Raw genomic sequence first — 19,048 nt, forward strand, 5'->3', positions numbered from 1 at the left:
TGGGGATTGGATCCAGGGTGTTCTGCCTCTGAGCTCCAGCCCCAGCTAGCACGTCATAGGTACAAGCAGATAAGCAGGTGCCACCTCCTTGCCTGCCATGATGCTGATGCTGGCTGTGCTTCTCTACCTCCCCTCCTGTTTCGCTGAGGAGCTAGCTGACCTCAGTGAAGCCAACCAGCCTGTTCCTTTAGCGGCACTTCAGCACTCCTTTCTGCGTGCCCTGAGTTTAGTTATCCAACACCCCTCCTGTAGCTAGTTTTATATTCCTATTGATGGCCCAATACCTCTGTCTGGCTTCTTGGCTTCCCCCCCCCCGCCCCCGTTGGGGATTGAACCCAGGGGCATTCTACCTTTGAGATCCCCAGTCCTATTGTATTGTTGAAGCAAGTTCAGAGGTCTTCACTATGGCTATGAACCTGTGATCCTCTCGTCTCAGCCTCCCAAGTACTGGGAAGTGTGTGCATCACACCTGGTCCTGTCTGGCTTCTAACCCAGATCGGCCATGGGGTGTGTGTGTGTGTGTGTGTGTGTGTGTGTGTGTGTGTGTGTGGTGTAGTGTATGTTTTACTGAGGACTGAACCCAGAGGCATTTAACTTCCAAATTATACCCCCAACCCTATTTTTTATTTTGAAACAGGGTCTCACTAAGTTGCAGAGGGCCTCACTAAATAGCTGAGGCTGGCCACAAACCTGGAATTCTCCTGTCTCAGCCTCCCAAAAACTTGGATTACAAGTGTGGGCCACCACACTAGGCCACAATTTTATTTATTTATTTATTTGATACTGGAAATTGAAACCAGGGGCATCCTACCTCCCAACTATACTGCCGGTCCTTTCTAATTTTTATTTTGAAACAGGGTCTGGCTAAGTTGCTTAGGATCTAAGTTGCTGAGACTGGCCTCAAAACTATGATCCTTCAGTCTCAGCCTCCCAAGTACTGGGATTACAGGTGTGTGCCAGCAGGGCTGGCTTACCACATTTAAAACAGACTCAGGCTGGGGGTTTAGCCAGAGGTAAAACTCTTGTCTAGCGTGTACAAGGCCATGGGTTCAATCCCAAACACTCAAACAAAGGACATACCACGTTCTCACTTGTGTATCACTGTCAGCACTACACGTTTAGTAGTCCTCAGCTCGGTTTCATTGAGGAAATTGTATAATTGCCCAAGAGGTTCCTATAAAGCAAACTTGTAATGACCTTGTAATATTCCACCCAACAATTTAATGAGGCTCTCAGCAATTTGGCCAGACTTTGTTTCAAAATAAAAATAGAGCCAGGCATGGTGGTATACTCCTGTAATTCCAGTACTTGAGAGTCTGAAACGGGAGGCTTGTAATGTTCAAAACCAGCCTCAGCAATTCAATGGGGCTCTCAGAGACTTAAGTTTCCAAATAAAAAATAAAATCAAGCCAGGCGTGGTGGTGCACGCTTGTAATCCCAGCATTCGGGAGACTGAGACCGGAGGAGCACGGTTTGCAGACAGCCTCAGCTACTTAGTGAGGCCCTCCGCAACTCAGTGAGATCCTGTTTCAAAATAAAGAATAAAAAATAGGGCTGGGTGTGTAGCTCTGAGGTAGAATGCCCCTGGGTTCCATCCCCAGTACTGCAAAATAAGTAAGTAAGTAAGTAAGTAAATAAATAAATAAATAAATAAATAAATAAATAAATAAATCTGAGAGTGTAGCTTGGAGGTAGAATACTCCTGTTACTACAAAAATAAAATAAATATAAAAAATAAAATAGGGCTGGGGTGTATCTCAGAAGTAGAATTTCCCTGGGTTCACTCCCCAGTGCCAAAAAAAAAAAAAAAAAGTCTTTAAAGCCAGGCATGGTGGCACACACCTGTAAATCCTAGTACATGGGAGGCTGAGACAGAAGCATCACAGGTTTGAGGCTAGCCTGAGCAATTTTTTTTTTTTTTTTTTTTTTTTTTTTGCGGGTCTGGGGATGGAACCCAAGGGCATTCGACCTCTGAGCTACACCTCCTACCCTATTTTTTAGTCTTTATTTTGAATACCGGGTCTCAGTGAGTTGCAGAGGGCCTCACTAAGTAACTGAGGCTGTCTGCGAACCGCGATCCTCTGGTCTCAGCCTCCCAAATGCTGGGATTATAAGCGTGCGCCACCACGCCCGGCCTAGCCTCAGCAATTTAGCAAGAGTCTCAGCAACTTAACAAGACCCAGTTTCAAAACTTAAAATCAAAAAAAGAAGAATGTGAGGGTGTGGTTCAAAGGTAGAATGTAGATTACCCTGGGTTCAATCTCTAGTACCACACAAGCACAAAGTCGCGAAATGGGCGGCCCAGGCCGTGTGTTAGCTTCACGAGTCCTGTTCTACTGACTGCACTGAAGCATCTAAAATGGACTCCCGGGGGCTCCAGGGAGGATCCTGCAGGGAGGTGCACTGTCACGCTTCCCGGGCATTTCAGTCAGCCTCTTTCACTTCCTTCTCAAAGATCATGACGTTGGTGGCATCTCTGAAATTCTGCGGCTCTTCTCAATGACCCGTAACTGACAAGGAAGTCTCCTGGGATCTAAATGGCTCCTTTATCCTAAACTTAAAAATACTGCATGATGGTGCACGCTTGTAACCTCAGTACTTGGGAGGCTGAGACAGGAGGATTGCAGGTTACAGTCTCAGTGAGTAGTGAGGCTATCATCAACTCAGCGCGACCCTGTTTCAAAACAAAAATAAAACAGAACTGAGGGCGTAGCTCAGAGGTAGAATACCCCTGGGTTCAATCCCCAGTGCTATAAAATAAAACATAAAAAACAAAAGCTGGCTTCCGTGTGGGCCTATCTTATGAAGTGCTTATGCTACACATGTCCTCTCCTGTACCTGAGAGCTGGACAAAGGGCAGGAAAGGGGGATGAGGTAGGCAGTCAGACCAGGGAAACGGTTCTCAGATTTCTCTAGTTTATTGTCACAGCAGGTTGAGGGAGACGGGGCCACCCTCTGTACACAACACAGTGTGCGGTCAGGGCCCAGCGTAGCCCTTCCCGCCCTTTGCCATGCCCAGGCAGCCTGGCGCACACATGGCTCCCACCCCCTAGGCACACACCGACAGCTAAACGTTAGTGCAGCCTAACGGCCCAGGCCCTCGCTCCCACCTTCCCACCACACTCCTTACACCTGGACGTCCTATCTCAGCCTGAGGACCACTAACCCACCAGCAAGCCTTCCCGACGCACATCCACCTAGGCCCATTCCCTTCAGGGGCCTGGAGAGTTCATGAGAAGCCAATCCGCTACGGCGACAGAGCCCCAGCCACACATGCCCTGGCCTTGCAAATACGGGCAAGTAGGGAGAGTCTGACAGAGGAACCCTGACGACCACGGCCTCTTACCCTTGGTCTACAGACGTCTACAGACACCCGGGTCAGATGGGGAGAGGGCACACGCCTTCTCCTCCTTCACCAAAGTGGGAGAGGGGCTGATTTAGGGGTCTGGGTCCCTAAGAGATATTAGGTCATCTCTCCCAGGAGCTGGGGGAATCACAGGTTAAAGGTCAAGGTTAGGGTAGCAATCAAAGATCAAGGTCACCCACCTCCCATGTGATCTGCCCATTTTCCTCGCACACCTCCCAGGTTAGTGCGGTGGGAGGTGTGGGTGGGGTCCCACACCAGGCACTGAGGCGCACTCAGCAGGAGACCTCCATGGTGTGCCCAGGGGGCCCTGAGGGCAGAGTCCCCGACTCGCTGCTCTGGGACAGGGTACGGGAGCGGGACCGGTTGCCATCGAAGGATGCTGCGCTGGTCAGAGAGGCTGTGCGAGACCGGGACAGGCGAGTCATGCATGACGAGGCCACTGTGAAGACAGAAGGATGAGCAGGCAGTCACAGAGGAGTGGGGAAGGGAGGCGGCGACTCCGTTCTAACCGGGCCAGTGAGGCGATAGGCTGATGGGCAGCCGGTGGCCCCAGCCCTCCGTGCCCTCCCTCCCCTGCTCAGGATAGCCTCTCCCATACTCACTGTAGCCCATGCCCTGCAGGAAGTACTTGATGGCCTCAGTCAGCTTGCCTGGCTGTGCGCGTAGGATGGAGGGGAGACAGGAAAGTTACAAGCCTTGGCAGGCGGGAATGGTGGGAGTTCAGAGACACTGACCCCTCTGCCATTTCCCCACCCTGTGACTGCAGGGTGCTCACCTGAGTCAGCTGGGGCTGACCTCCAGAGTCAGCCATCTGCTCGGGAGAGGCCACCCAGAAAAAAGGATATATACAAATCAGATGACCCGTGCCAAGAGGCCTCTCTCCCTAGCTTCCTCTCTCCAGCCCCTTTAGTTTTCTTCATTCACTCCCCTTGCTCCCCTGCAGAAGGGCCATGAAGGCTTACAAGCTGAATTTGTTTATTTTTGGCATTAGGATTGAACCCGGGGACACTTCACTTCTGAGCTACAATCCTCGGCCCTTTTTGTTTTGTTTTATTTTTTTTTAATTTATTATTATTATTTGGTGGTACTGGGGTTCCTGGAAGCCCTTCTACCTCCAGGCTACACTCCCAGACCTATTTTCTTTATATTTTTTATTTGGAAACAGGGTCTCTTAAGCCAGTATGGCTGGCTTCGAACCTGCAAGATACTCCGGTCTCTGCCTCCCAAGCTTGGGGATTACAAGCGTGTGCCACCACGCCCGGCTCTTTGTTTTGTATTTTGAAACAGGGTTTTACTAAGTAACTGAGGGTCTCATCAAATTGCTGAGGCTGGCCGTAATCCTACAAGCCTCTCCTGGGCACTGAGATTACAGGCCTACACCACCACGCCTACCCTAGTTTAGACGCTGAATTTAGAGAGGCTAAGTGACTCCTGATGGGGGACAGAAGCCAGGCTGGCTGTGGAGTAGGGTTACTGACCTTGAGGAAAGAGGTCTGGGTGGGGTCCAGTTTTGAGTTACATTCCACCTGGAGTAAATAGGAGGCTGAATAAATGAGGTTACACTCTCTCTAGCCCCTCCCCTTCAAGGGATCCTGACCTCAGTACCTTTATCAACTCCCTACCCAGTGCATGCGTGTGTGTGTGTGTGTGTGTGTGTGTGTGTGTGTGTGTGTGTGTGTGGTGGGGGGGTAACTGGGGGTGGAACCCAAGGGCTTTCTACCCCCAGGCTACACTCCCAGACCTATTTTATATTTTATTTGGAAACAGGGTCTCACTGAGTTGCTGAGAGCCTCGAACCTGCAGCAATCCTCCTGTCTCAACCTCTCAAGTACTGGGATTACAAGTGTGTAACACCATGGCTGGATTTTTTTTTTTCTTTCAGTATTGGGGATGGAGACTGAACCCAGGGGCATTATACCTCTCAGCTATACTCCCAGCCCTTTTTTTTATTTTTGAATCGCAGTCTTGCTAGGTTGCTGAGAGTCTCACAACTTGTTGAGGCTGACTCAAACCTGCAATCTTCCCGTCTCAGCCTCCCAAGTATTGGAATTACAGGCGTGCACCACCAGGCCTGGCTGCAATCAAATTCTTAATGCCCCAAAGTTAGTCTCCCTGTCCCAAACAGAGTTTGCCCCTGGCCAAGATAAACCTTCTGACCACCGCCCTCAGACCCCAACTCTTCCTCACCACCCCCAAATTCCCTACTCACCACTGCATCTTCATGGGGTGCTTGGTCTCCTACCACCAGCATCACGGGGCACCTAGGGGCACAGTGTTGGGGAGACACTGTGAGCCCAACACGCCTTCACCCGCCTCTTCCTAGAGCCACAGCAGGGAAAGCGTGTGGACCCAGAGAGAAGCAGCCTCTCCTCCCTCCGGCCCCAGGAGGGTGCAAAGGGGAAGACCTGAGGGGAGCCAGCAGCTAGGGGAAGAGGCGACAGGGGAGTATCCTGGCAAATACTCCTCCTTTAAGGGACAGAGCCCCTAGGGAGGACCCAGGGAGGGGCACAGCCTTATCCCTCACGGTCTTACTTCAGGGTGACGTCACCACCACGTTCAAAGTTCAGGTCTCTGCGGCTAGAGAGGGATTCAAAGAATAGGAATTTTAAGCAGGCAGTGCTATCTATCCATCCAGACATAAGCTCCCCCCACCCCGTAAGGAAGCCACCTTCCTCCTTCATGATCAAATACTGATGATTAAAAGTAGAAACTGAAAGAGAAGGTGGCAGGCAGATGCCAAGCAAAACTGCTAGTCATTTGTGCCTGGCATCCCTGGTCAGAGGGTGGCAAGGAGGGAGGCCTGGCAGGCCTGTCCATGTCTCGCATCCCGGAATCCAAAGACCCCAGGGAGGTAAAGAGGAGAAGGGACAGGCCTTGCAGTCCTCCCGTGGGCCTGTCCTGAGCTTCCCGGCTGCGCACAAGCCCTGCCCCCAACCCGCCCGCGCCGTGGGCCTCCCAGGCCTGTCTCCGCTGCGCCCACCCACTTGTTGTAGCTGTTCCAGTACAGTTCGATGTTCTCCAGGTTGGGTGCATGTGTAATGATATTTCTATACTTTTGTATCAACTCAGAATTTCCAGACAGCTCTTCCTGAAGGCAAGAAGGAGATAAATTAGGGTTGGAAAGAGAAGCCCACAACTACTACGTTGAGAAGAGGCAAGTCCTCTTCCCTTCCAGCCAAGGAAGTCACCCCAAGAATTCAAGTGCCCGCAGATCCCCTCTGCTCCCTCCGTCTCCCATGACCACTTACCTGGCTGAAAAGATGTCCGAGGATCATCTCCGGGATGGAAGAGGTGAGGCCTGTTAACTATGAGGAAACGGCGGGTGAGCGGATTCAGGACTGTATGGGAGAAGAGCCAAGGGAACGAACGACACAGCTCACTCTCCTCCCAGGCCCTCTCCCTGGAGAGCCCGTTCAGCCACACTGCCGCTGCCTGACTGGACCCAGCCAGGGGAGGCCCCGCCCCAGACCTCAGGACACAGGCCCTCCAAACCTTGTGGGCTGCCCAATCCATCCAACCCTTGGCGTTGGGATCAATGTTGATGAGAACAAGACCTTCAACTGTGTCCGGGTGGGTGAGCTGAAGGGCAGCGGAATGAAGGAAATCAGGAACAGGACGCGGCCTTAACTCTCCCAGGCAATGCTCTACGCGCTCTGGGGCTCCCACAGGGCTGGATGCCAGGCCCCAGCCCCTCTTCCTGCTAATCAGTTAAAGGCCCTCCTCTGCCCCCAGCTGGAAGTTTGTGTTTCTTACAGCATATCTGGACAGGATGTAGGCTCCAGCTCCAACACCAACTCCAATTATTGTAGAGAAACTGTAAAAGACGAATGTATGTCTCAGGAGCCCTGGGGTTCAAAGCCTGTCACAGTCTGATCTCCTCAAACTCCTCACCCTCCTTCCTCAGGCCACAGGCACAAAGGAGGATCGCAAGAGAATCAGGAAGCTACAGGTGGCACCAGGGCTGGCACTGGAAGCCAGCGCAGATCTGTGAGGCAGCCCAGCCTCCTCATGGAGTGCTAACGTCTTAAAGTGAACCGCCTTCGTCTACCAGCCTACCAACCAGACGCTCTTTCCCTCTGTTCTCAACCCTCAGGTGCTCGTTCAACTTGTTCTGCTTCCTATGCGTAGAGTAAAACTTAAAGTAAAATGTGAAAACAAGCGGAGCATGGTGACGCACATTAGTCATCCCAGTACTCGGAGGCTGAGACAGAAGGCTCACTGGTTCGCAGACAGCCTCAGCTACTTAGTGAAGCCCTCTGCAATTGAGTGAGACCTTGTTTCAAAATAAAGAATAAAAAATAGGGCTAGGGATGTAACTAAGAGGTAGAATGTCCCTGGGCTCAAACCCCAGTATTATAGGGGGAAAAATATAAAAACAGACATAACTTTGGTGGATAACAGGGAGAATGGAGGGAAAAGAGGCAAGGAGGTGCCCAGAGCTGCCAAGAGCAATGGTGTTCAGAAAAACCCAAGCCACGAAGAGAACCCAGCAGTCAGTACCTGCCTTTGCATACTGAGAAGCCAAGTGTGGCCTTCTCCCACTCCTTACACAGAGCTCCCAGCTCACCCAGTGTGTGGAGGAGGGAGGAATGGGAGGGGAAAGACAGGTCTATCTGGTTCTTGGGGGATTAGATCACCCCCACCTCTTCCTCTCCAGCTCCCAGATCTGAGAAGCCCCTCCTCAGCCTGAGGCAGGCCAAGCACAGACCCTTCCTCTCCATTAACTGAGGATCCTCTGCTGACCCTAGTCAAATTCCAAAGCCAGGAAGAGGAAGGATAAACTGAGTCCGGAGACCAAAACGAGCCCAGGAACACAAATGGAAACAGGTGTTCTAAGAGCCCCTAGAGAGAGAGCTTTGATTTGGAGGGATCTCCAGGCCTCTCACTTTAAGTACTGCAGGATGCAAGGAATCATGTCTGCAAGCTGGTCCAGAGATGGGTACTGGTATCTGGGGAAGAGAGGGACATGAAGGAAGATATCGCCCATCTCAGGGTGCCCGCCTTGCCCTCTCCAGAATCCCCGCCGCCTCCCCTTGCTCCACCCTGTCCACTCTTCCCCATGCCTGCCCTGTGTCTTTGCAGTCTGGTGAAGGGGTAAGGGGCAAGTTCTCACCCCAAAGGGAACACAGGAGCCCCCTCTTCCATTCCAGGAGCATCTACGTGAACCCGCACAAAGTTCTGAATGATTTCCTGCATGTCCCCGAACCGAAACAGTGGCTGGAAGCAAGACTTATCTAAAGAGAACCCACATCACCCCAACAACAGAATCAGATGGGAACGTGTCCGCCTCAGAACCCACCTGCTTGCTCTGATGCCCCGAGCAGACCAGAGAGAACTTCTCCTCCACTGGCCACTGGCTTCCTCCTGCCCACACTGACCCTCCCTCCAGCCTCTTCCCACAAAGGGAAGGCACAAAGGTGCTTACAGTTGAGTCCCACGTCGTGGTAGGTGAATATTGCTGGGCGTTTGGGTTTGGGGGTGCCGTAGACAGTAAACGTGACAGAGCCATACGGCGTCTCCACAGAGTGAGTCTGCAGGAACACAGTGGCCATCAGGAGTTAGACAGAGAGGAAAAGGAAATGGAGACGCACAGCATCGGGTTCGGGGGACAGACAGGAACAAGAACAAAGAATTAAAAACAGGATCAGCGAGGATTTAGGACATGACATGACAGCTGAAGACTGGGTTTGAAGGTGGAAAAGAATGAAAAATTGGTGGGCATCAAGGAGCTGTGAGAAGGAAAGGGCAGGGCGAGATGGGGAAGGGAAAGGAAGTAAAAGAGGACCAAGAGCCAGGCAGGGGCCTCTCCATGCTGGGGAAGGAAGTGCCCCTCCTCCGCCCTGGGACTGCACCCTGTTACCTGTCCCTGGTCCAGGAGGATTCGGGCAGCTAACTCAGCCTCCTGGAGAGAGACACACACAGACAAACACACAGCCACAGTCACAGATGGAGAGACAGACAGACAGAAAGGTAGGTAAAATGACAGTGACCAAAAACAGGAAGAGATTGACACACAAAAAAGAAGACAGAGAAGGATGAAGGTTAGTGCAGTGACAAGACGGGGTTCTGGACCCCCAATTACAGTGCATGGGATGACAGGCGGTGGAGGTGGAGGTGGAGAAGGAGGGGTGTGCATAGAATGAGAGCCACGGGCCTGGCAAGCCAGGAGGCAAGGGGGGTGTTCAGAGAGCTGGACTGGGGGAGGGGAGCCAGGGGTCTCCAGCAACCTTGGCCATCTCCGGTGTCTGTCCTGGCAACAGGGGCTTCTCCTCTGTGATCTGCACCTCCTGTAGCTCCGCCATGGTAGCCTGGCAGGGTGAGGGAACAAGGCAGGTGGTTGCCTCCTCAGCCTGGCATCTCCTCCAGCACCTACCTGGCCCCCTCCCAGCACAGGGCAATACAAAGCGCAGAGGGACCGGGGAGTAGAAGGCCACTCCAGCACCTTGGAGGACCCTTCCTGGTCCAGCGGAACTGGACTGGGAGGAGGAAGGCTGCAGAAGAGGAATCAGTACTTTTTTCAGTCTGCCCACCCCACTGCTGCCCCTCAACACCAGCACCTCCGGACCCCCTCCCTCCTCGATCCTGGACGGAAATACCAGTTGAGCAGCAATGTGGTTCTGGTTTCCCCGGCTATATTTAGGGAACACCCCACACTCCCAGTTGGTTAGAGGGTGAAACTCGTGGCTCGGTGACTGGGTACTCTAAAGGTACAAAGGGACAGGGTTATGAGAGTTCACCATTGACTATGTCCTTCAACTAAAGCCCAAGGTCAGCAGCTCAGAGGAAAGGGGCTAAAAATGACCAGAGCAGCGTCTGATTGCAGGGAGGACACATGACAGGAAGACCTGAGTATCCAACCCAACCAATGCCTCCTTGGTCCCAACAGTCAAGACTCTCTTCTCCTGACTACCATTAAATGTGCACACATTCTACATGAGAGGGGCCGCAAGCAAAGCAGGCAGCCCGGGGCGGACCTGCGAGGGAAGGGGCCTGCTGCCTGGGGGTGGGGTCACTTACTGGGCTCCTATTGGCTGGACGCGGTGGGATTAGGGGTCGGGGTTCTCACTCCTCCTGACTCTGGGGTCTGAGAAAACACAGCAGCGAGGTGAACGACATTGAAGATAGATCCTGGGTCTTTCAGGGATAGAAAGCCCCAGCCAAGACTCAGACTCCTAGGGTCACTAACCCTCCCCAATCTCTACCCCTGAGTCCAGAGAACGCGTCCTCTCTAGGCTCCGATCGATAGGGCTGGAGGGGCCTGCGGGCCAGCACAGAGCAGGTATCAGCCCTGGCTGGGCTGGGGGTGGCGAGCGAGAAGTGCTGATGTGGCGGACAGAGTGTCAGAACCTCTGGATTCTAGCTGTAGCTGGACCACTGCCAGGGAGACCCTGGCCCAGTAGGCTACCACTCGGTTTCCTTTCTGCAAATTAAAAGGGGGTCCAGGGGACAGCTTAACCGACAGCTCTCGATTAAGAGGAGGGGAGGAGAGCATGACGGTTCCCTGCAAACACAGAAGCCCCCGGCCTTCCCTCCCCGGTTCCACGGGGCCCGACACAGGGGAGGGGCGCGGCGTTCCCGGAGCCCCCGCCTCCCCGACGGCCGGCGAGGGGCGTGGGGGTTTCTGGACGGCGGGGCCCGCACCGGAGCCTGTCCCGACGCCCGGGCCGCCGTCCGCGCGAGGCCCCAGCCGGGGGTGGGCGCCGAGGCCCGGGGGGGGGGGCTGCAGCCGCAGCACCCCGCGCCGCCCCCACCTGCCGCCGCGCTCGCCGCCACCTCCGCTCGCCCGGGACGCGCCCGCCCGCCCGCGAGCCCCGGGACGGCCGGGGGGCGAGCCCGGGCCCCCCCCCGCGGCCTGGGCGGCGGGCCGGGGGCGTCGAGGCCCGGGCCCCCTACCTCCGCGCCGCCGCTCCCAACGCCGCCGCGGCCGCTCGGGGAGAAGCCGAACAACAAGGCGGGGGCGGGGCGAGCGGGGGCCGCTATAAATAGCGCGCGGCGAGGGGGGGCCGCGGGGCTCCGGGTCAGGGCCCGCCCGGGGGCGCGGGAGGGGCCGGGACCCCCAGCGCGGCCCGGGTAAACAGGCGCGGGGCGGGGCCGCCCTCGGGGGCGGAGTGGGGCTGGGGGAGGACGCGGTGTCCCGGGCTGGGACCCAGGAGACCCTGTGGCTGCGGCACTGACCCCTCCCAGGCCGGCCCAGAAAAGAGGGCGAGACCAGTTCAGACCGGCCGGACCGCGGCGCCGGGAGAGGGTGCCCGGCGGACGGCGGCGCCTCTCCGCGCCCGGAGGGGCTCGTTACCCTAAACTTTCACCACTCGTCACCCTAAACTTTCACTGTGCCCCTCGGAGAAAGGCCCCCTGGAACAGGATAACTGGCGTGGCTGAGACAATTCAAACTTGTCTTAGGCAAAAAGAACCTGATTAAATTTCTCCCCACCTGCCCCCCTTCCACCTCCCCTGCCAGGATCATCCCCACCCCATCCCCCTTCAGCCCGGTTCCTGAGTTGCCATTTCGGGGGCTGGGCACCAGGCCACTTGGGAACAATGGCCAATGGAACTCGAGCTGCCAACTGCAACACCAGCAGACTGCCCCCCCAAGACCCCCAAATTGCCTTCCCCCTCCTGCCTGGGAACCACCCCACCACCACCACCCGCAGCCCCCTCCCATCCAAGGAACATCAATGCCCCTTTCATCCCCACTTGGCAGGTCTATTGGAAAGGAGGAGCGGCCAGGAGGGAGGAGGGGACCCAGAATAGAACTGGTTAGGCTCAAGCCCAGCCTTCAACACCCCCAAATCTAAGGGGCCCCTGTGTCCCTCAGCCTGGAGACCCAAGTTTTCCTCTGCTCCCTTTCCCCATTCCATAACTTTTTCTCTAGGAATTTGCACAGAAGCTGGGCACCCTCACTCCCTGCCTAGACCCTGCATCTCTCCGGATGCTGGTGTAACACACCCCTAGACAAGGCTGAGCCTGCTGGAATTGGGGTCATAGCTATAGATGCAAAGGACAGGGAGAGAGATCCCAGGAGCACTGGTAGAACTTGGGGTGGCGATGGGGGCTAAAGTGAGAACTTTTCCCTGAGGGGTTTCGTGGATTTGTCTAAAGTGGAATTACTTGGAGTGGGGGAGGGAAAGACTTGAAGGTTCCAGTGTCTAAATTCGTCTCTGGGTCAGGATGACTCAGAGGAACATGATAAGGGGCCCGGCCTGGGCAGGGCAGGGGCTTGGGCAGGGCAGAAGGTGGGAAATTTCCACTCAGGCCTGTTTGCTAGGCCTGGGGGTCCCCACAGCCTGCTGCAGACAGAAGTAAGGTAGGTTGGTTCTACCTTAGAATAGGGTTCTTTCCTGTCAGGACAGCTTGGAGACAGAACTGGGTATAAGTGTCCCAACAAGGTTGATCTCTCTCTCTATGTCCTTCCTCTGGGCCAGAAGCAGCTTCAAACTGTACCTTTAACTAAGCAAGAATTTTAAGCACCTGCTGTGCACAAACCCCTGAGTGGATGGAATTAGAAGTGTAAAGTCTGAGACCCAATGTGGGTGGCACATGTCACCAGGGACACTGGGGTCAATCCCTAACACACACACACACACACACACACACACACACACACACACACACACATCCAGTGACCCCTCAGAAATCCTCACCTGGGAGCAGTGTGTGTGTGTGTGTGTGTGTGTGTGTGTGTGTGTGTGTGTAGTACTAGGAATTGAACCCAGGGACATTCTACCTCTGAGCTCCACTCCCAGCTCTTTTTAATTTTTTTCTTTTGAAACACTGGCTAGGTTGCTAAGATCCTGAGTTGCTGAAGCTGGTCTCCAACCTGCAATCCTCCTGTCTTAGCCTCCCATGTACTGGGATTTCAGGCATGCACCACCTTGCCCAGCTCACGCTATTATCTTAGTTTCATTCAGAGGACAGAAAGGGCTTTGTTTCTAGGGTGAACCACCTAGATGAGAAATACAAGCATGGGATATACAAATGGGAGAAGGGGCATCCTATTCTGGCAGAGAAAGCAGGAGGGAGAGGCAGAAACACACAAGTTACTTTGAAGAATTGAAGAGTGGCTCCTGTGTACAAGGCACTTCTCATATGTGGTCTCCGGTGGTGTAAGGATTGTTGTCCCTGCTCACTGAGGCCCAGGGCCACCCAGCTAGTATATGACATACCTAGAGTTTAAAGCCTGTGTAGCAGCCGGGCGCGGTGGCGCACGCTTGTAATCCCCGTGCTTGGGAGGCTGAGACAGGAGGATCGCACAGGTTCGAAACCAGCCTCAGCTACTTAGTGAGGCTCTCAGCAACTCAGTGAGACCCTGTTTCCAAATAAAGTATAAAAAAGGTCTGAGAGTATAGGCTGGAGGTAGAAAAGCCCCTGGGTTCCACTACCAGGACCACAAAAATAAATAAATAAATAAACAAATAAATAAACAAATAAATAAATAAATACTATGTAGCTCAAATGTAGAATGCCCCTGGGTTCTATCCCTAGACCCGCAAAAAAAAAAAAAAAAAAAAAAAAAATTAAAACAATAAAAACCCTCACACAGGCACATTTGACTCCAGGAACTGTGCTCTCTCTCCTTCTAGGAAGCCTCCCAAGTGTGTTTCAGGCCATGTGAGATACACAGTCTCACAATGTGAGAAGTGGATGAGTGTGAATAATGTGAGATGGATGATGCTTGATAAGAGAGATTGGAGACAGAAGCATCCCGGGTTCATGGCCAGCCTCAGGAACTTAGCCGGGCCTCTGCAACTCTGTAAGACCCTGTTTCAAAAATAAAAATTAAAGTAGGACTAGGGGTGTAGCTCAGAGGTAGAATACCCCTGGGTTCAGTCCTTAGTACACAGAGAGAGACAGACAGACAGACAGAGAGAGATATTAGTCAGGGCTAAGTATGCAGGTCCTTGAAATAGTCTTTAAAAGACCTTAAAATAGTCATGAACCATCCCATATTCTTCCCCCCCCCCCCCACTGGGGATTGAACCTAGGAGAATTTACCTCTGAGCTACATTCTCAGCCCTATTTTTGTGTGTGTGTGGGTGGGTGAGTGGGTGGGTGCTGGGGATGGAACCCAGGGCATTCTATCTCTGAGTTACATCTCCAGCTCTATTTTTTATTCTTTATTTTGAAACAGAGTCTCACTAAGTTGCAAAGGGCCTCACTAAATAGCTGAGGCTGTCAGTGAACCAAGATCCTCCTGTTTCAGCCTCCCAAATGCTGGGATTACAAACTTGCACCATCTTACTCTTTTTTTTTTTTTTTTTTTTTTTTTTTTTGGTGGTGGTACTGGGGATGGAACCCTTCTACCTCCGGGCTACACTCCCAGACCTATTTTATATTTTATTTGGAAACAGAGTCTCTTAAACCAGCAAGGCTGGCTTCGAACCTGCACGATCCTCCTGTCTCTTCCTCCCTAGTGCGGGAATTTTAATCATGCACCACCACACCCGGCCTTTATTTTTTTCATTTTTAAAACAGAGTCTCGCTCAGTTGCAGAGACCTCACTGAGGTGCTGAGATGAGACTCACAACAAGCCTGTGATTCTCTTGTCTCAGCCTCCTAAATACTGGGATTACAGGCATATTGCACCACCTCACCCAGTTAGAAAGAGGTCATTTAGAAGTTAGGTTAAACTGGGTGTGGTAGTGCACACTTGTAATCCCAGTACTTGGGAGGCTAAAACAGGAGGATTGCAGGTTTGTGGCCAGCCTCAGCTACTTAGTGAGACCCTTTGAACTTAGTTAGACCTTGTTTCAAAATAAAAGAATAAGCCGGGCATAGTGGCGTACGCTTGTAATCCCAGTACTTGGGAGGCTGAGACAGGAGGATTATGCAGGTTTGAAGGCAGCCTCAGCTACTTATTGAGGCTCTCAGCAACTTAATGAGACCCTGTTTCCAAATAAAATATAAAATAGGTCTGGGAGTATAGCCCTAAGGTAGAAAGCCTCTGGGTTCCATCCCCAGGACCACAAAATAGATAGATAGATAGATAGATAGATAGATAGATAGATAGATAATAGATAAATAGATATAAAAAGACAAAGCCGGGCATGGTGGCACATCCTTATAATCCCAGCATTCGGGAGGCTGAGATCAGAGGATCCCAGTTCGCGGACAGCCTCAGCTACTTAGGGCCTGAATAAGGTGGAAGTAATAGGAATGGATTTCTAGGGGGGAAAAAATGGGTACTGGGGATGGAAGCCAGGGGCATTCTACCTCTGAGCTGTACCCTCAGCCCTATTTTTTATTCTTTATTTTGAAGGAGGGTCTCACTGAGTTGCAAAGGCCTCACTAAATAGCTGAGGCTGTCCTCAAGCTGTGATCCTCCTGAGATCACAAGTGTGCGCCACTACACCCAGCCACCCAGCTCGGATTTATAGAATTTTAAAGACACACATTTATAGGAGTTGGTGGCCAGTTACATGGGAAGGGGAAGGAAGTCAGTCTATTTATTCTGTTTTATTTACTTATTTTGTGGTATTGGGGGTGGAACCCAGGGGCTTTTCTACCTCCAGGCTATACTCCCAGACCTATTTTATACTTTATTTGGAAACAGGGTCTCAATTAGTTGCTGAGAGCCTCACTATGTAGCTGAGGCTGGCTTCAAACCCATGCAATCCTCCTGTCTGAGCGTCCAAAGCGCTGGGATTAAAGCGTGCGCCACCACGCCGCTTATTTATTCTGTTTTAGAATCCCTGAAGATCATTCATCTTATAGAGTTTTGTGCCAGAGAAAAGACCAAAGAGAGAAATCCCTAAGAGACATTTTATACCTATACAGAAACTTATTGGAAGATCACCAGTCTGAAACTCATCCCCCACACATACACTGTGACCCTTTTTTACCCTGACCTGCCCAAATCTGTTACATCCAAACATCTTTCCTTGTTTGGTCCAACATCAGAAGCTTCTCAAAGTTCCAGCTGAGGTGGATCTGCCAAAGCCAGTGGGGTTCTCATGCTGCCTCCTACACCGAGCCTGGAGACCAGAGGGGGCCATGTCAGACCAAAGTCAAACGTCCCAGCTGCTGTGGCCTGATGTTTGTGTTCCCTGAAACTCACGTGGTAAAGAGCTTATCTCCCAAAATGATAATAGGAGGTGGGGCCTCGGGATTCATGGGATTCGTGCCCGTATAACAGACCCAAGGAGCCCTTTTGCCCCTTCACCCCACCATGTGAAGATGCAGGAAGAAGAAACCATCTAAGAAATAGAAAGCAGTCCTTTCCAGCCCTGAATCTGCTGACACCTTGAACTTACACCTCCCAGAAGCCTCCCGAAATAAGTTGCTTTTGTCTGTAAACCCTGGAGTTCATGATATTTTGTTACAGCAGCCAGAACGGACCAAGACATCTTGCCCAGGCTCTCCTCAGCTCTCTTTATGGGACAGAGCAGGAGGCAATATGACCAGGCCCCTCAGGAGTGGGAAAGTGGACTAAAATGGGGAGACTTTGGTCATGAGAAGAGGGTAGACTGGCAACTTGCTCAATTCAGCATTTGAGGTAGAGGAAACGAAGGCCCCTCCTCCAAAGGCTAGGGGCAGCGGAGCCCGAAGTGATGTCACAGGACAGCACTGAGGTCACAGAGGCCTTGCTCCCGAGCCGCTTCCCAGCCAGCCCTCCCTCACACCTGCACACACACACCCCTGGGAAAGGTCAGGGCACCCCCCAGGCACTCCTAGGTACACCAGAGCGAGCGATGGGGAGGGGGCTACTCAGTAGTCAGGGTGCCTAGTGCTGGGAGGGGCAACAGCTGTGGCTGGAGCAGGCGGGTGGGTATGGGGAGGGAGGGAAGAGGGGAGTCGTTCCTGGGGCCAGTGATCTGATCAGCACCCCCTCCTCACTCCCCCTCAGTCCTCTTCCCCTCCCCCCTCCCACACCCCAAGCTCTCTCCCCACCTCCACCTCCCCATGGCATCAGAAGCGGAGAAAACCTTCCAGCGATTTGCTGTCTTCGGAGACTCCTCAAGCAACGGCACCGAAATAAACAACAAGAACTTCTCCAAGCTGTGCAAAGACTGTGGCATCATCGATGGCAAGACGGTCACCTCCACGGACGTAGACATCGTGTTCAGCAAAGTGAAGTAAGAGCCAGAGGTGGGGTGGCGGTCCAGGAGGAAGGGACACCTGCAGTGGGCCTACCCAGCACCTAGCCTGGCCTGTGCTGCAGACAGTCGTAGTAGCCCAGAAGAGGCCAAGGCCGGGTAGGGGCAGGTTGGCCCTGGGAAGGTAATGGGTTCGCACTCCAAAATCTCTGGATTTCGATCTCACTGACCAGGGCCAAGAACGCCCGAACCATCACATTCTCACAGTTCCAAGAAGCAATGAAGGAGCTGGGCCAGAAGCGGTTCAGGGGGAAGAGCCCAGATGAAGCCCTGGAGAGCATTAGCAAACTCATAGAGGGCAAAGACCCAGCCACCGCTGGTGTTACTGTGAGTGACTCCGTCCCTAGCCCTCGACTCTGCTTCCTTAAGTCCCTGCTGCTCGGGTCTCCCCTCTCTTCCTCCAATGTCCCAAACCTGCCAGTGGTACAAGCATAAGAACCTGGGCAGAAATCCTGTGAGGTCCTGCTAGGCCTGGAACAGACCTTAGAGACTACAGAGTCATTTCAGAGGTGAGGAAGCCACGGCCCAGAGCCAGAGAGATAAGCAGCTTGCCTCACATGGCAAGGTCATTTCAACGGTAGAATTAGACTCATTCCTGAGTCTCTAGTACCTGAGCCAGGCATCTAAGGCTCAGTGGCTTTTGGGGAACGTTAACATAGAGGACTTGGTACCTGATCCCTGTCCTCCTGCTCCTATGCAAGGTTTAAGCTCTAACCTCCTATCTGTCACCCACCCTTAATTATCCCCTTTGTGAAAAGCTCTTTCTACTCTGCACATTGGGTCTGAGGCTGAGGTCTCCTGTGGCAGCTGACCAGAATAATGCTTCTCCCCACATGCTGCACACACTCCTGCCTCACAAGGGGCCACAGCTCACGCCCTGCCTGCATCTGGGCCCCAGGAAGCAGCACCGTTTCAGAGGCGGGGCAGTTGCTGAGTGCTCCACCAAGGAGCCAAGGCCACTTGCGGGGAAGGAAGAGGGCTCTCACCCAACCTCTGGCTTGCAGAAAGCAACGACTGTGGGTGGAGTGAGCCGCCTCACAGACACCAGCAAGTACACCGGCACCCACAAGGAGCGCTTCGACGAGAGCGGCAAGGGCAAGGGCATCGCCGGCCGGGAGCAGGTGACCGACAACTCGGGCTACGTGAGCGGCTACAAGGGTGCCGGCACCTACGACAAGAAGGGTTCCAAGTAGAGGGCCTCATGGTGGCCTGCGAGCCCCTGGGTCCCTTCCACACCAGGGGGCCTGAGAAACAATAAACATCAGTGTGTGCAGCAGCTACTGTGTTCGGTGTGATGAGGGGGAGGGACAGACTGGTCCAAGGGAGGGGGGGGGGAGAGGAGGCCTGAGGAGGCGCACACTTTACCCAGCTTAACCTCATGCCTGCCAGCCTTCGGTGAGCAGCCCCCTCAGCGACTGCTGCTGAGGACTGAGGAATAGATCTGGAGATGAGCCAGGTGTGGAGGCTGATATCAGGTGATCAACATCACCGATAGCACTCCTGCCTCACAAAAGGGAGCAGCGATTCCTGATCTGACGTGCCATCACCTGTCACCTGTTTGACCCCTTCTTGCTTCTCTGAGCTTCCT

At 53.3% G+C, this 19,048-nt stretch overlaps 2 protein-coding genes across 9 annotated transcripts; one reads left to right on the plus strand and one right to left on the minus strand.

The window, feature by feature from the left end:
• Positions 1-3,639: 3,639 nt before the first annotated feature.
• On the minus strand, positions 3,640-9,672 carry NDRG2 (NDRG family member 2; the record flags this gene model as incomplete). Of its 8 annotated transcripts, none has more annotated exons than XM_080708286.1 (15): positions 3,640-3,806; positions 3,970-4,021; positions 4,143-4,178; positions 4,846-4,893; positions 5,610-5,628; positions 5,900-5,944; positions 6,352-6,455; positions 6,616-6,672; positions 6,860-6,946; positions 7,121-7,181; positions 8,254-8,316; positions 8,481-8,601; positions 8,793-8,898; positions 9,228-9,269; positions 9,595-9,669. In XM_080708286.1, the coding sequence occupies 15 exons, from the start codon at positions 9,667-9,669 to the stop codon at positions 3,640-3,642; spliced, it is 1,083 nt and encodes a 360-aa protein (XP_080564412.1). The 8 variants fall into 8 exon arrangements, with proteins under 8 accessions (XP_080564412.1, XP_080564410.1, XP_080564409.1 ...); XM_080708284.1 differs by having other exon boundaries at positions 5,580-5,628; XM_080708283.1 differs by having other exon boundaries at positions 5,577-5,628.
• Positions 9,673-17,257: 7,585 nt separating this feature from the next.
• TPPP2 (tubulin polymerization promoting protein family member 2) lies at positions 17,258-18,653 on the plus strand (the record flags this gene model as incomplete). Its single annotated transcript, XM_080706832.1, has 3 exons — positions 17,258-17,439; positions 17,634-17,787; positions 18,465-18,653. Exons 1-3 carry the CDS (start codon positions 17,267-17,269, stop codon positions 18,651-18,653), a joined length of 516 nt encoding a protein of 171 aa, XP_080562958.1. The 5' UTR covers positions 17,258-17,266.
• Between the last annotated feature and the right edge of the window lie 395 nt (positions 18,654-19,048).

Source organism: Muscardinus avellanarius (genome assembly GCF_963383645.1).
Source record: "Muscardinus avellanarius genome assembly, chromosome: 12".
Lineage (NCBI taxonomy): Eukaryota > Metazoa > Chordata > Mammalia > Rodentia > Gliridae > Muscardinus > Muscardinus avellanarius.